At 41.9% G+C, this 14,510-nt stretch overlaps 1 protein-coding gene across 2 annotated transcripts in view; it reads left to right on the forward strand.

Moving 5' to 3' along the window:
* Positions 1-14,004, forward strand: part of nr5a2 (nuclear receptor subfamily 5, group A, member 2) — a 176,324-nt gene extending 162,320 nt beyond the window's left edge. For both annotated transcript variants that reach the window (XM_034180007.1, XM_034180005.1), the window contains exon 7: positions 12,133-14,004. In XM_034180007.1, the coding sequence (XP_034035898.1) occupies positions 12,133-12,380 (248 nt within the window). In that variant the 3' untranslated portion in view covers positions 12,381-14,004. The remainder of the gene's footprint in view (positions 1-12,132) is intronic.
* Positions 14,005-14,510: the final 506 nt, after the last annotated feature.

Genomic DNA, 14,510 nt, shown 5'->3' on the forward strand with positions numbered 1-14,510 from the left:
AAACATGATTTGAACATAAAACAGAATTACGTTCTCCTAGAATGCTTCAGAACATGTCAACGTAATGGGACTTAGACAGAAATGCCAAAGAGTTGGCAAGTGGTTTAGTCCACACAATCAACTTATGTAGACAATAACGCATAAAAAATAAAAGCTACATTGTTGCAATTCAGGTCAGGCTACATCTGTGAGCATGTGCTAGTGCCACATTACTGCATTGGTCACACCACAGCAACCTTCCAGGCAACCAATCCACCCACACATCTCAAAGGTAATCATATCTGCTCCAGGCTTTAATCGTCGTGCATTTGCTTATATTTTGCAGCCACCAACTTACACTCTTCTGTGTTCATAGTTAACCGGACAAGTTGTCTGTAGTCTGTGGATGTAGAACTGTAAAAGTACATTTTTACTTTTTTATTATATTTAATTATAATATTTAACAATGGTAAAACAAATAGAAGTGTAATTATATTAATGAATAATTTAAGATACAAATTAAACTTAATTTGTTTGCATCATTAAGCAGATACTTGTTAAGGGCCCCTTCACACATAGCACGAAAGACAAAAATCCATGAAGCAAAAATGAAATGGGGAACCACGAAACATTCCACCTGCTGTCGGGAGGGACGCACAGTTGGACAGGCGTGTACGATATCACGTCGACGGTTTCGTGTTCGTCCGCATGAACATAGTGCGAGCACGTGGAAAGTCGTGCACACAGCAGCGGAGCAAAAAATTAATAAAACACCACAATTTATAATACTTAATTCCTGTTATAAAGAGCGGATTTAGCTTCCGCCTAGTCGTACACCAGGAAGTAATGAAATGACGTGGATTATTGTTCTCTCTTTCATGTTTTAGATGAATTACCTGATGCGCTTGTCTCATGAAGAGCCGGCCAGCTCCCATGTCATGAAGAGCCGGCTCTCGCATCGTGAACACATCAGCCTGCATGGCGTGTCCAGCGTGCAGTGATCCACTGCAAATGCGATCTGTGTTTTAATTATTGAAATGTCGACAAATATCACAGTGACACAATGTTGGATTCATGGTGTGTGTGTGTGTGTGTGTTGATGGTGGTGGGGACGACACACTCAACAAGCCATTTGTGTTGGGGAGGCGGACAACGACGACGACACACTCCACACACCATTTGTGTATTGGTGGTGGGGGGGTTCGGCACAGTTACATGTGTGTTGCTAGGCGATGCCACACTCGTGTTGCACTTAGACAATTTTCACAGACATGTGGAATGTGATCGCCTGCTCTCTTCTCTCATACTAGGAGCGTCAATAGCCCCGACATTTCTAAGTGCTCCATGAGCAGTGTTAGATGTTTGTGTGTGACACCTGGAATTTGTCCGACACCTGTCAAGATGGGGATTGAATGAGCATGTGCAGGGCATTCGCTGTCTTTCGGCCACTTGTGTGCATGAATGGTTGTAGCGACAGGTGTATGAGGCATTTGAGGCGGCTTTTCCACTAATGGCAAATCAAATCAAATCAAATCAGTTTCATTTATATAGCGCCAAATCACAACAAACAGTTGCCCCAAGGTGCTTCATATTGCAAGGCAAAGCCATACAATAATTACAGAAACAAGAAGTTCATATACAAGTATTGATGTAAAATAAATTTCTAGGTCTCACCTACCTGGATAGCCGATTACCTTCACTGACGCATTTGTTGTTTAATAACATTAGGGGAGGTGATGGTCTAGTGGTTAAGGCGTTGGGCTTGAGACCAGAAGAGCCTCGGTTCAAGAAGAGCCCCAGTTCAAATCCCAGCCTGACTGGAAAATCACTAAGGGCCCTTGAGCAAGGTCTTTAATCCCCTATTGCTCCCGGTGTGTAGTGAGCGCCTTGTAGGGAGCACCCTGACATCGGGGTGAATGTGAGGCATTATTTGTAAAGTGCTTTGAGCGTCTGATGCAGATGGAAAAGCACGATATAAATGCAGTCCATTTACCATTTATTTCCAGCAGGTACTGGATGAATGTAGGTCTTTTTTCAGACACCCCAGCTGTCCTCATTGCCATCGCTTTTTCAAGTCCATATTAGCACTGCTACTGACCGAACCAACTGACACAGGATGTAAATTTATTTTCCTCTTTACTTTGGGGGGGGGCACCTTCCTGCCAGAAAAGGCCTTGCTACAGTCTTTTCTCCCTCCTGCATCTCTTGTTTATTTTATCAGACCTAAGGCACTTTTCACTTCTTCATAATATTGCCCTCTCTCCATTGCCTCACTGAGCTTTCTGACCCTTCCTTGGGCGATAGACCACAACTGGGCACCATCTATTTAGAAGAATAGTGATGTTGTCAGCGGAGATTTAGATTTGACTTAATATATCCCCAACTGAACTGTACCTGCCTAATTCTCTTACTTAGCCACATGCCGCTTGGCCCCCTAAAGGGAGGGTTTGATGAGTTGGTGAGTAAATTGAGCCTTCATGCTTTATTCTGACTTGCTGACAACAGCCTCTCCCTATTGGTGGCCTGTGTTCAGAGCCAAACGCTGTGAGACAATATTATTATGCATTGTTGGCTCAGAGGATACTTGGGCCTCTGGACATAGCGCTCTGTGTTAGCTTCAGGGCATGTACGTAACAACAGTAAGTTACTACAGCTGCCACAATAAGGGTCAACACTCAAGGCAACTTCTTTGGGCTTAATGAGGCTTTCGAAAATATATTAAAGTTAATACGCATGTGTCTTTGAATGCTTTTTGGCATAGTAAATGTCAAATAGATGACTGAACACATGAAAATGTATTTATTCCTCATCTTAATTTAAAATCAAATTATTGTACAATACTAGTGATAGTAATTTAGAATTGATGTGGTTGCAAGATGAATTTTGGCTGAAACAGATAAATGGTTATGTTCAAGAGGTGGGGATGGACCGGTTGTCTGCCTGGGTAGTTGCCATCTTGGACTCAAGGCAGTTCCTTGGCGATCTGGATGCAGAACAAACCAATGCATGGTCCCACAGTTAAATTGACTTTCATCATGAAGGATAACAGAGCAAGGACTATGATAGAATAATACAATACAAAAATCATGACTGAAGTACAGTTCAATAGTTGGAAACTATGGTAAAGCTGCATAATTATCTTGGCAGTTTGGAGGCAGGCAAGCTTAAGACAGACAATTAACAAGGAGCTAAAATGCCTTGGAAAGAAAACACAGTAAAGGATGGTTGAGAATTACCAGTTACAGTTATCTGGTACCTGTAGATGATCCTTAAAAAGTTACAAGACAAAAACTCACAAGATAATCCAGAAGGAGACTAATGTTTTGCTGGACAACCTGTTGTAGTGCAATTCCACCAACAGCAAAACCAATATCTTCCTAAGGCATCGGATTTGTGCCATAACCACCCACGCAATAAATATGTATTCTGGCATATTATATTATTTCACACACATAGATATTAACTGCGAGTGTGACCATTATCCGCGCACATGCGCGCACTCAGAGGAAACTGCTCCCCAAGCGAGGAAAAAGCTGCTGCGAGCGAAGAGGAATATGTGACCCATGAGCCAAACAACCACTCAAAAATCACGCCGCTCTCTTGAAGTTGATTTCTGCTCACACAAAGTGGATTCCTGCTCTCTCGCTCAAACCATTGCACAACTGGGGAGGGAACTAGGATTGGTACTGGCTCTGCTATGATTGGTACTTTCTGGAGAGTGAGATTTGATTGACAGCCTTCCTCTCAGACAGGCAAGTCTGCTGAAAAGAAGAAGATAACGGTGTCTGGGCAAAGGTTCCAGCATGTAAGAAACCCTTGGCTGAGTTTGGGCATTTGTGATGAACAAAAACAGTGGCTTGTGTAAAGTATGTTTCTGAGAAGTCTTCTTCTTCCGGGACTGGGAGTTAACTTTCCTGGGCTTTCTGAGAGGAGGGCTATCAGTCAAATCTCGCTGTGCTTGGAATCGGGGGGGAGCATGGTGGCAGGGCGAGCACCGTGAAAACCTGCCATGTCATGTTGCTGGGTGTCGAATGACATCCAACCCATGGAGCGATTACATGTAAACCAGGGTCCCCTGACCGTTGCATCACTGGATTGCATGTGTGATCAGATTATTATGGACATCTGATCACCGACATGCAGACTCACAGTTGTCATTACCGGTAATAGCCACCAGTCGCAGTGCAATGTAGTGAACCCATGTACAGGGGACCCTATGAACACAGCAGTCCATATACTGGATAAAATACGAGAGGTCATGCAGGTCCTGACATTAAGGCATCAGAGGTTGTTGTTGCCATCATCGCACCCCCACCCCCCCCCCATGGCACGTGTGCCCTCTCTCTCTTACCCACCAGAGAATCAGCTAAGCAGACGTGTTCCAGCTTCATGCACGCAGGTGGTTCATTTACAGCATTGGTGTGGCACTTAACAAAATCTGCCAAATTCACACAGCCAGCATGAATGCAGAGAACATGCACACCACTGCTGTGCAGCAATCAAACTGGGTAATATTCAAACGGCAGTCGAAGGGCAGTCATACCGCATTCGTGCTGCATTTGGAGCATTCTGATCATGTTCGAGGGAACCTCGAAATGGATCAGACACGCCAAATCCTGCTGGCACATTGATTGCGCCATCAGTGAGCCCGACACCACCCTCACCCCCACCCCCGTGCATCCTGTTCAGGGCATGCAAAGAGAATATTATAATGTGCAAAGTCATTATGTGCACTAGGCGTGAAATTGCGAAATCATACTAAATACACCATGTGTCACAGCGAGTCAGCACATCTCCGTGACGTGCTGAAGCACAGTGCGGCCGTCTGGACAGGTCTAACAGTACAGATACATCCTCTGACACATGAAGTGGACTGACAATGAATCTGTTATATCATGCACATTATGGGAGTAAGTGGCGCACAGCGCACAGCCTTTGACTCGCCGTGGGGCAGGGTGCCATGCAGCTACACATGATGTTACAGCTATGATGATGGTCATGATTCACATAAATTATGTAACCCATGAGAGGGCATGACCATGTATCTGTAACAGCCTGGTCAGGTAAGCTGCACAGCGAGTGAATACATCTCAGAGCCGCACTGCACCGTGCACAACTGAATGGGCTGTCAAAGCTGTAATACACATTCTATCACAGTAACACGTGTGTGTGGTCAGGAATTCAAATGCAGCTTGAATCCAGCTCGAACTGCACGAATGTCGTTTGAACATCCATTTGTACGGCATTCATGCTCTACTGTGATGGGGAGGACAGTCGAGACATTTGGCCAGGATTCGGAGGGTCAAACAATTCGTACAGCCCCTCAAATGCAGTTCAAATGGTTCTAATTGCGTATGAATTGCCATACAAATGTCGTACCTCATTCTGACCGCCGTACAAATGCTGTACAACTGCAACTTGACCGCTGTTCAAATGTTTTCCAATACGGGCGCAACACGAATGTAGAGTGCATGTGCTCTGGCTGCACAAATGTCTCAAATGCTTTACGAAAGCAACTCGAATTGCATGAATGTTGTTCGAATGTCCATTCGTACGGCATTTGTGCTCTAGTGTGACGGGGGTATTAGTCTTGATCCAGGACAATTTCAAACCCAGACACACTGATTCTTCACTCAGCTTCAATCAGAACATCCACTGTTTCCACAAAGATCACAGCATCATCAATGAAGTGATGGTCAGCAAACCTTAGGTACTGGGGGTTTGAACCCCTTTTTAAAGACTTGCACAATTAAAATGTTCCTGGTGGAGTATCGACCAGAGTGTAGGTGGACGGTTGGTAGGCAGCTTTGTTGAAGCAGTTATGAGTTTATGGTGTAGTGAGGATAAGATGGGTTGTTAAAAAAAGAATAAATGTTGCTTTCTTGCAATACAAACTCCAGTTATCATATCACAGCAGTACTCCATAACTCAGATAACATTCTACTCAGGTGATAGCGTTAACCATGCGGCTGTTGCCCCTTGCTCCTGTCCCTTATTTGCTTTGATTGCCCTGGCTGCTCTGTTTTTAACACCGCACACAGACACATTTTCCCAACAAATGTGCAGCTCCCGTGTAGGTAGTCGAACATGTCCAACAAGAATCAAAGGTCACTTGGTTTTCTTCTTTCAACGCCCCCTTCTGTGATTGGTGGGAATAAAGCAGCAGGGCACACTTTTTTAACAGAACTGCAGTTTGGTTAGTTTGCAGTAAAGAGAACTAGGCCAGGACAGGCATCCCTCTGTGAAGAACCTATGCTGTATTAAAACACTTTGATAAGCTCATATAAACCCATATTACAGACTTGTTGAGGAGAAGGAGTTGGAAATGAAGCCTTTGCCCGCCTTCCACTTCTGTTAAAATGGCCACGTTTACTGTCAGCATGTGAGTCAATGACCCGCAACTTTTATGTTATTTTTGGACTCAGCTGGAAACCTGTTGTGAGGTTTGAATTCAGTTGGCAGCATGTGGCTCTTATTGATAGAGTTCCTGTATTAACAATGAGGTAACGTGCCCTGTTTCAGCAGGTACAGCTGCTACACAAATAAATAGAGATTTCTTAGATTTTCATTTGGATAAGTCAGATGTACTCCTGAAAGATCTGAAATAAATCTTAAGTTTTAAGTTGAAACTATGTAGACCCCTAATGAGACAGGACAAAATAAATACTTTGCTACTTTCACCTTAAATTAATTTAAGTGCATTAAACCATTTACACATAATGCTGTTGTTCTGTATCAAGACTAAGATCCAGGCATTCAATGACTTCTTGGACTGTATCTGTATGTGTCAAAAGTACTGAACCTGTAGAGAAATGTACTTATTTTAGCAATGATATACATGTCTCTGGGTCGCTGGACAGAAGTGTTTGGTGATGCTGATATCTTGCAGGAGAATGAAGTCCCGATGGAGACTTTAGGGTCATGGAGCTTCCTGTGTCACTGTGTGGTTTTTAAGACTTGGATGCCAACCACAACCAAAGGTGAACACTAGATGTCTTTGGCACTTGGTCCCTTCAAAATATTCCACCACTTGACAGGCTTTTTGTTAAACGAATTGTTGTTTAGGGAAACTCTAATGAGGGCTATCGTCTGTATTGTGAGGGAACATCAGCTACATTTCATAAATGTTGCCATTTTCCTCTATATTAGCACAGGGGCTGTAAATTTGATCTTGACCTCTGACCTTGACCATTGACCGACACAGAAAAATGAAATCACTTTTCCCCATCAACTGTACCTGCCATTTTGTTTTTACTAAATTCTGACCCTGTCATCTGAATATTACCTCAGAACTTGAGACTCAATAGACCAGGGTTGATTTTTTCCAAATTTCCATTTTCCAATTTTGGTGAACCTACTATAGCATTTTGTGTTGTTAGCTGAGACGTGTGGCACCCATCTGCTTCAAGGTTTGATGTGTGAGCATTCAGAGATGCTCTTCTGCATCACTTGGCTTTGGCAAGTATTTTTTCAAGTTACTGCTGTTTTAACCATGTGCATGGTGAGCCCTTATGGGGGTGCAAGCCACAGTTTGACCACCACTGGTGTCCACTCTGAAAAGCATCAGTTACACCAGAGTGAAGTAATGGAACATGTATTTGCATGAGTGAAAATGAACTTTGTGTGTGTGTGTGTGTGTGTGTGTGTGTGTGTGTGTGTGTGTGTGTGTGTGGGTGTGCATGTGTGTGTGTGCATGTGTGTGTGCATGTGTGTGTGTGCATGTGTGTGTGTGCGCGCACGCATGTGTCTCCCTGGGGCTGGTGAAATCATGTAAAAATCGCATACACAAACACAGAAACATGCAAACAGTGAACGCAGCACAGAGCATATCTGGTCTAATTAAAAAGCACAGTAGTGATTTCAGGGGCTGTGTGGAACAAAGCAGTGATGTGTGTGTGTGTGTGTGTGTGTGTGTGCGTGCGTGCCTATGTTGCTGGCTTCAGCATGGTCGTCCGTCAAATGAAACAATGTATTCTGCAGAACCTCGGGGTTTCCATTTGAGTATTCGGACGTGGTGCTACAATGAATTGTGGCTGTTTTATGTGCAAAAAAAGAAAAGGGAAAAAAGTTGATAATTAGTCCCACAGTGACTAAATGGTGAGATGGAAAAAAGAGGAGAGGGAGGGGGTACCAAAAGAAGAGCGCGCTTAGCACACTTAATGCTCCAACCTGACGCCGTCTGAAAAACACTGACCTTTTTCTTAATTTACTCTGATACTTTTCTTTGCATCCTCATGTATGTTTACAGCTCAGTAAATTGGAGTCAACTTGAAATAATAACAAAATATCAGCATGTGTTTTGTCTGGTTTTCAATCAAACTTCACACTATTGTTCATGCTGCATGCACTGTAAAATGAAAAGTTTTGAAAAGCCTATTTGTTCAACTTCTAAAAGTTAGTCTTTGTGCTACATTCAAATTTTAAGTTGACTGAACTTGTATTGTAGCAGTCATTGGGAGAGAGGTGGCGTACAACCTGGACCCCGCCTCTAGTTTATCATAGGGGCGACACACTTACACATTGACACCTACAATCACTTTAGAGTCACCACGTCGCTTAATCTGCAAGTTTTTGGAAGTAGAGGGAAGCAAACTCACAACCTTCTCACTTTGAGGCAACAGTGTAAACCACTAAGCCACCGTGCCGCCCTTTTTCATGTTCAGTCAACTTCATGTTTTAAGTCAGCCAGTTGAAAACCTATATTTAAATTAAGGGTGACATATTGCAGAACTGAATCCAGTATATTGTTAAAATGTCTCATAATGTGAATACCTGTTTGTTTTTTTTTCTTCACTGATGATCTATGGATTAGTTTCTGAGGAATTAATGGAAATCTGCAAAATCGCCTTATCTTGTAATGTCAAATAAAGTGAAAAGGACTTTCTGGATCTGCCCCCTTAACTGGATCCCCTCCTAAAGTTAAAGGAGTCTGTCTTGGGTTGCACCTTATCCCTCCACCAAGTTTAATGAAAATTACTGAAGCAGTTTTTGTAGAATCCTGCTGACAGACAAACCAGCAAATGGCACCGAAAGCATGAACTTCTTTAGCAGAGGTTAAAAAATTAAAGACAACTGAGGGTTTCCATTCCATGACTTGTATTTAAAAATAAAAAAATAAACATATGTCTGGTGCAGAGATCACCAGTGTTATATCTTTTTAACGATGCATAAAGTTCACACCCATTTCCAGGTGCCTGCTGCTTTAAAAGAAAAGAAGCTGTTGGTTGCCACGCCCTCCTCTTCTGGGCTTCGTCTCTGTCTCTCTCCCACAGATCGTTTGTGCACGTCACAGAGAAACCTGGTGTCAAGATATGCACTTCTGTTACATATGTCGCATAAATCTAAAACGAACCATTTCAAGCCCAGCTGTTGCTTGTTGTTGTGAGGTTTCATGCACAGTGATGCTTGGGATTCTGAAGGTGTGAAACATAAAATCCCAACGTCATGTAGATCTAAACGGCCAATAAAATCAGACTTTGCACAATAAATCCCCTTTAAATGATTTACACAGGTAATATGACTTGATGATAATAATAACGAGAGGATGGTGATGGTGATAGTTTGCTGCTCGTTTCCTGAGCAGCTCAAACTTTTCTGTCTCTTCGCTGTGTTTCATGTTCAGATGAGAGCCGCCCTCGTTGTTTGTCTCCTGACCTGCGTAGGCCGCCTGCGTGCTACCGCTTACAGCCTCCATACAACAACATTAATGCTGCTCAGCGGCGGCGCCGGTGTTACCGCTGGCCCAGCGGGCTGATGGAGGGGGAGCATCAGACAGATGAGTGGCAGCAGGAAAAAGCACATGTCATGTTTACTCAAACACCCCTTTGTCACAGGCCACACCCCCTCCCGCTTTTTTTTTCCTGCCCTGGTCTTGGCCTTATTTAGCCGCCCCGCTAAGTCACCCAGGGGTCAGGATGAGCATGCACGGTGCACACCAACTTAGGAACGGACAAACAGACGCGCACATCCACAGACTGTAATAGCCATGTGGAGTGCATCATAGATGGAAGCGCCTTGAAGGACCCTCTTCTCATTCTCCAGACCTCATTAGCTGCTGATTTATCCCCCCCCCCCCTTTCCCCCATAATGCTCTGGGTGGGTGGATGGGGCGAAGGAGGAGGCGGGGGGAGGCTGTGGGCGAGTGAAAGAAATATTGTGTGTATTTCTGCGGATTAGTGCATGTGTGAGAGAAATAGACAGACTTAGCATGAGATGGTCCATGTTAGTGCGTGTGCACCGATACAGGGACACTGTCATCGTGCATTAGCTCTGTTAACACACTCGACCTGGGGTCAAACAGATTAATAAAAGATCACACACACACACGCATGCAGAGCAATGACCTGATTAAATATTCTGCAGCCCCGTACTTGACAATCATGAGAAGTTCACACAGCGCCGCGTTTCATCGTTATCCATTTAGCACATATTTTTTTGTCTTGTCTTGCAATAATCTGCTCAAACCCCAAGTGAGCTTATTATTGTCAAGGAAAAGTGCTTATAGCAGCATGGTTAAGGCAGGATTTTAGAAAGATGCAAAATGCATTTTGCACAAGGAATTAATAGCAAGAAGATCAAATTTTACTGCACTCTAATTAAAGTGATCACAGCTTTATATTACATTGTTATTTTTTTAACTCTACTGAAGCGTATACCATTCTGCTGTTGTGTTATAATAATATAATTGTGCAGAAGAATGTTTGGTGATGGAGGAGCTGCAGCTTTGATATGATGGGAATTCTGTCCTACATTATTCACTCACTCCTGGGGAATGAGTCTCTTAGGAGTTGGGTTGTTTTTTTTTTTTTTTCATTACCTGATTCCTCTTTGCATCAGTCTCAAGAGACAGTTCAGAGGAAAAAAGGGCATATTTGTCACGCAGCACACCGTGAATACCAATTTTATGAATAATGAGCCACAGCTAAAGAATTCAACTTGTAACAAAAACATTGTTCCTTGAAAAATGAGACGCAAATTACTAATTATTATTGTGTGTGAAAACTGAGCCTTGTCACAATTCTGAAACAATCTTTGTTGTTACTGCTGATCTAAAACAGCCACTGCCAATGCTAAATTCTTAGTTTTGATAAGAGTACATTTGGCTGAATATTGGCTGAATTCTACTGACATGATCAGTTTTATATTTTAAAACAGTAAAACTCTAAAAGAGCTTAATTTCTTTCTGCCATGATGCACTGTACTGTTGCAAATACAAATAAATAGTTTTGGAAAAAAGACTTCATGAAGGCAAAATGTTATTCTTCTTTGATAAAGAAAGTTATTTTTTGTTTGTTTTTTCATGTTAATGAAAGCATTATGATACTCATATTTAGGGCACAGATAAGGTTTTATAAAAATGTTTTTTTTTTTTAGCTCACTGCCATCAAACATTGCACTCTCACGGTGTGTTTCTTGGCTGCTTGAGAGTTGTTTGACTCCTGCATTTACTACTATAAGCTCAGAGTTTGCATAACTTACGCAACTTTTGAAGCACTTCCTTTGCAGGACAATCACAGCATTGTACGCTAGTTAGAGGGATGAGTTGAATGGACTGCATTCATATAGTTCTTTTCCATCTGCATCAGAAGCTCAAAGCCCTTTACAATTATGCCTCACATTCACCAATTCACACAGACACACTCACCTACCGATGTCAGGGTGCTGCCATGTGCTTACTAGACACCAGGAGCAACTAGGTGATAAAGGACCTTTCTGAAGGGCCCTTAGTGGTTTTTTGGGCTGGCTGGGCTTTGTTCTGAGGATCCTCTGGTCTGAAGCCCAATGCTTAGCCATTACACCATCACCTCCCCTCCCAGGAATGAGTTCCTTCATTCCTAGGAGGCACGCTTGTTTCACAGGTTTTTGGAACCACCTACTGTTCCGGATGTAAGACTAAAAGTTTAGATATAAGCCCTGAATATAAAACAACCCTACTTTTTCAGTCTTATATTTAGAATATTACTGTATTTTGTACATTGGTGTTAAAAACACTATCACCTCTTTTGACGGAGATAATTAGACAGAAAGAGATTATTAAATATGGCCACCAAACAGAGTATCCTTGCTTCGTAGAGATCCCTCTGCTGATTCCTATTTGGAACATCACAATAACTTTATGTTCTGTAACGACTGTTTTCTTGCTTCTTCCTATAGATGTAAAGAACCTTGAGAACTTCCACCTAGTGGAAAGCGTCCAGGAGCAGGTCAATGCTGCACTGCTGGACTACGTCATGTGTAACTACCCACAGCAAACGGACAAGTTTGGCCAGCTTCTCCTCCGGCTGCCCGAGATCCGAGCCATCAGCCTACAGGCTGAAGAATACCTCTACTACAAACACCTGAACGGCGACGTGCCCTGCAACAACCTCCTTATTGAGATGCTCCATGCCAAGAGAGCTTAAGAGGTCACAATGCTGCTGTGTGATCTTCAAACTAATTCTTTTGCCAAATGTAGCTCACGCCTCCAGTTTCTGGCTCAACTACATGACACTTTGGAGGGTGGGGAGCGGAGACTGTTAGCAACTTCTCTTTGTATTTGATTCGTTTTCATGTTCAAGCCACCACTTGAAGTGACATCCAAGAACAGACTGATGTTACATAGAAGCAACATGTGGGTTCCTTTGTTCTGGGAGAGGAATAAATCTGTAAGAGCCACTTCTCAACATATATAAAGACTAAATTTAAAGGAAAGAAAAACCTTTAAGGAAACAGTTATCATCTGCACAAGACTTAAAGACAAAAGCCTGGAGTGTTTCAGTGCTGTAACACTACAGTCGGCTTATTTGTGCTGAGAAAAGAAGCTCTGTAAGACTGGCCATCATTCACAGCAGTTTTGCAACAATATCACATGCTCTCTGCACCAAAGCCAGCTTTCAGCCACTGGTGGTACTGTAAAAAAAAAAAAAAGTTCAGGCTGGAAACCAGGCTGGAAACTCTTATCATGTCATCTTTTTGGAACTCATTCAAGATCTGTCACAAGGAAGGACTGAGGCTTAAAACAATTAAGGTCTGAAAAGGAACCTCCATCAGTGAGAACAAAATGATAAATAGGCAGATAAGAAGAAAAATAAGTTTTTTTCCCACATTTAAATTGAAGTCGCTCGCTCTTCATAGTCAACCTGCAGATCCATGTTTTTATTTCACTTCCCAGAATCATTTTAAACTATGTACCTCAGCAAAACCAGTGTTAAACTCTGCAAAATAAATTAAATGAATAATATAAAATGAATCATTTGTATTTATAGCAGGTTTTTTTTTTCCTATTGAAGAAAAAGAAAAACATCTTTCATTAAAAGTGGAACAAAGTGTGATTCTGGACATGGAAAAAAGGATTGAGACCCCATCTTTATTCAGAATGACCAAAGCCTGCTGCCGAACAGAAGGATTTTTTTTAAAATCAGTATTACAAGGAAAAAAAAATCTGTGTGATGTCACAGTTACGTGAGTCTTGCCTTATTTCATTTACCATGCTAGCTAACTGTGCAGATGTGAATGAAAATGTGTACAAATATACATATATATATAGATATATAAAGTTTAATGTTGTAAAAAAAAAATAAATAAAAAAATAAATTCAACAGGTGTTTACATTCATGTGGTCATATGGGCAAGAACTGTGACAAAGCATAAATTGCAAAGCAATGATTTCCTAAAAAATGGAATTGAGAAAATGAAAAAAAAATCCCTCTGGTTTGCTTTGGTGTGTGTACAGTGTTTTATTTTCATTTCTTCTCAGCAGTACTTAGATGATGTCGTGAGACACTAAAATCAGAAAGGAATCACATAATTAAATTTCTATTTGTCTGCTGGGATTCAAGCGATTGTTTCTAATGCATTGCTGTATAGGGGTTGTGTTTCGTTTTTTGTAGAATGTTTTTATTTTTTACAGTGCTCTTATCTTTTTGATGTACAGTATGTCACTGGTTACGCTTAATAATGAAGATAATTTATTGCATCTCTGGGTGTCCATCTTTGTGTTACATGACGTGAGGTGTCTGCGCCACAATAAATTTGGTTACTGTAGCACATTTTTTGTTTTGTTTCTACAGCGCTTCTACGGTGCCAATTTGGAGCAAATACTCTTTTAAAGATCACAAATTTTATTTATTTATTTATTTTTTTGGGAAATGATAACTAAGAAATTGTTGAAACAACTAATTCAAATTTGGTGAACTCTGATGCACAAGACCTGTACCAAAAACAGTGTTTTGCTTATGAAATGCACCATCGACCTGCTGCACGTCTAGGCTTGTTGCAGGGAACAATAATCTTACCATCACACAATAGAAATTAGGAGCAGGTGTGGTTGACATTGCCTGCAGTATGAAATTAGCTTGTTAATTTCTTTCATTTCCAAAGTTGTGCTCTGTTTGTGTAAACATTAAGAATATATACACTGACCTGCGACCCTTAATTGGAGTAAGTGGTTGAAGATGAGTGAGTGTGATATACACTGACACAAACATTCTATTTACCCTATAGCTGGCATGATTTTTTTCTTTTTTGGGGGGGGGGGGTGCATTCTTCTCAGC

This window comes from Thalassophryne amazonica, chromosome 10, assembly GCF_902500255.1.
Source record: "Thalassophryne amazonica chromosome 10, fThaAma1.1, whole genome shotgun sequence".
In the NCBI taxonomy this organism is placed as follows: domain Eukaryota; kingdom Metazoa; phylum Chordata; class Actinopteri; order Batrachoidiformes; family Batrachoididae; genus Thalassophryne; species Thalassophryne amazonica.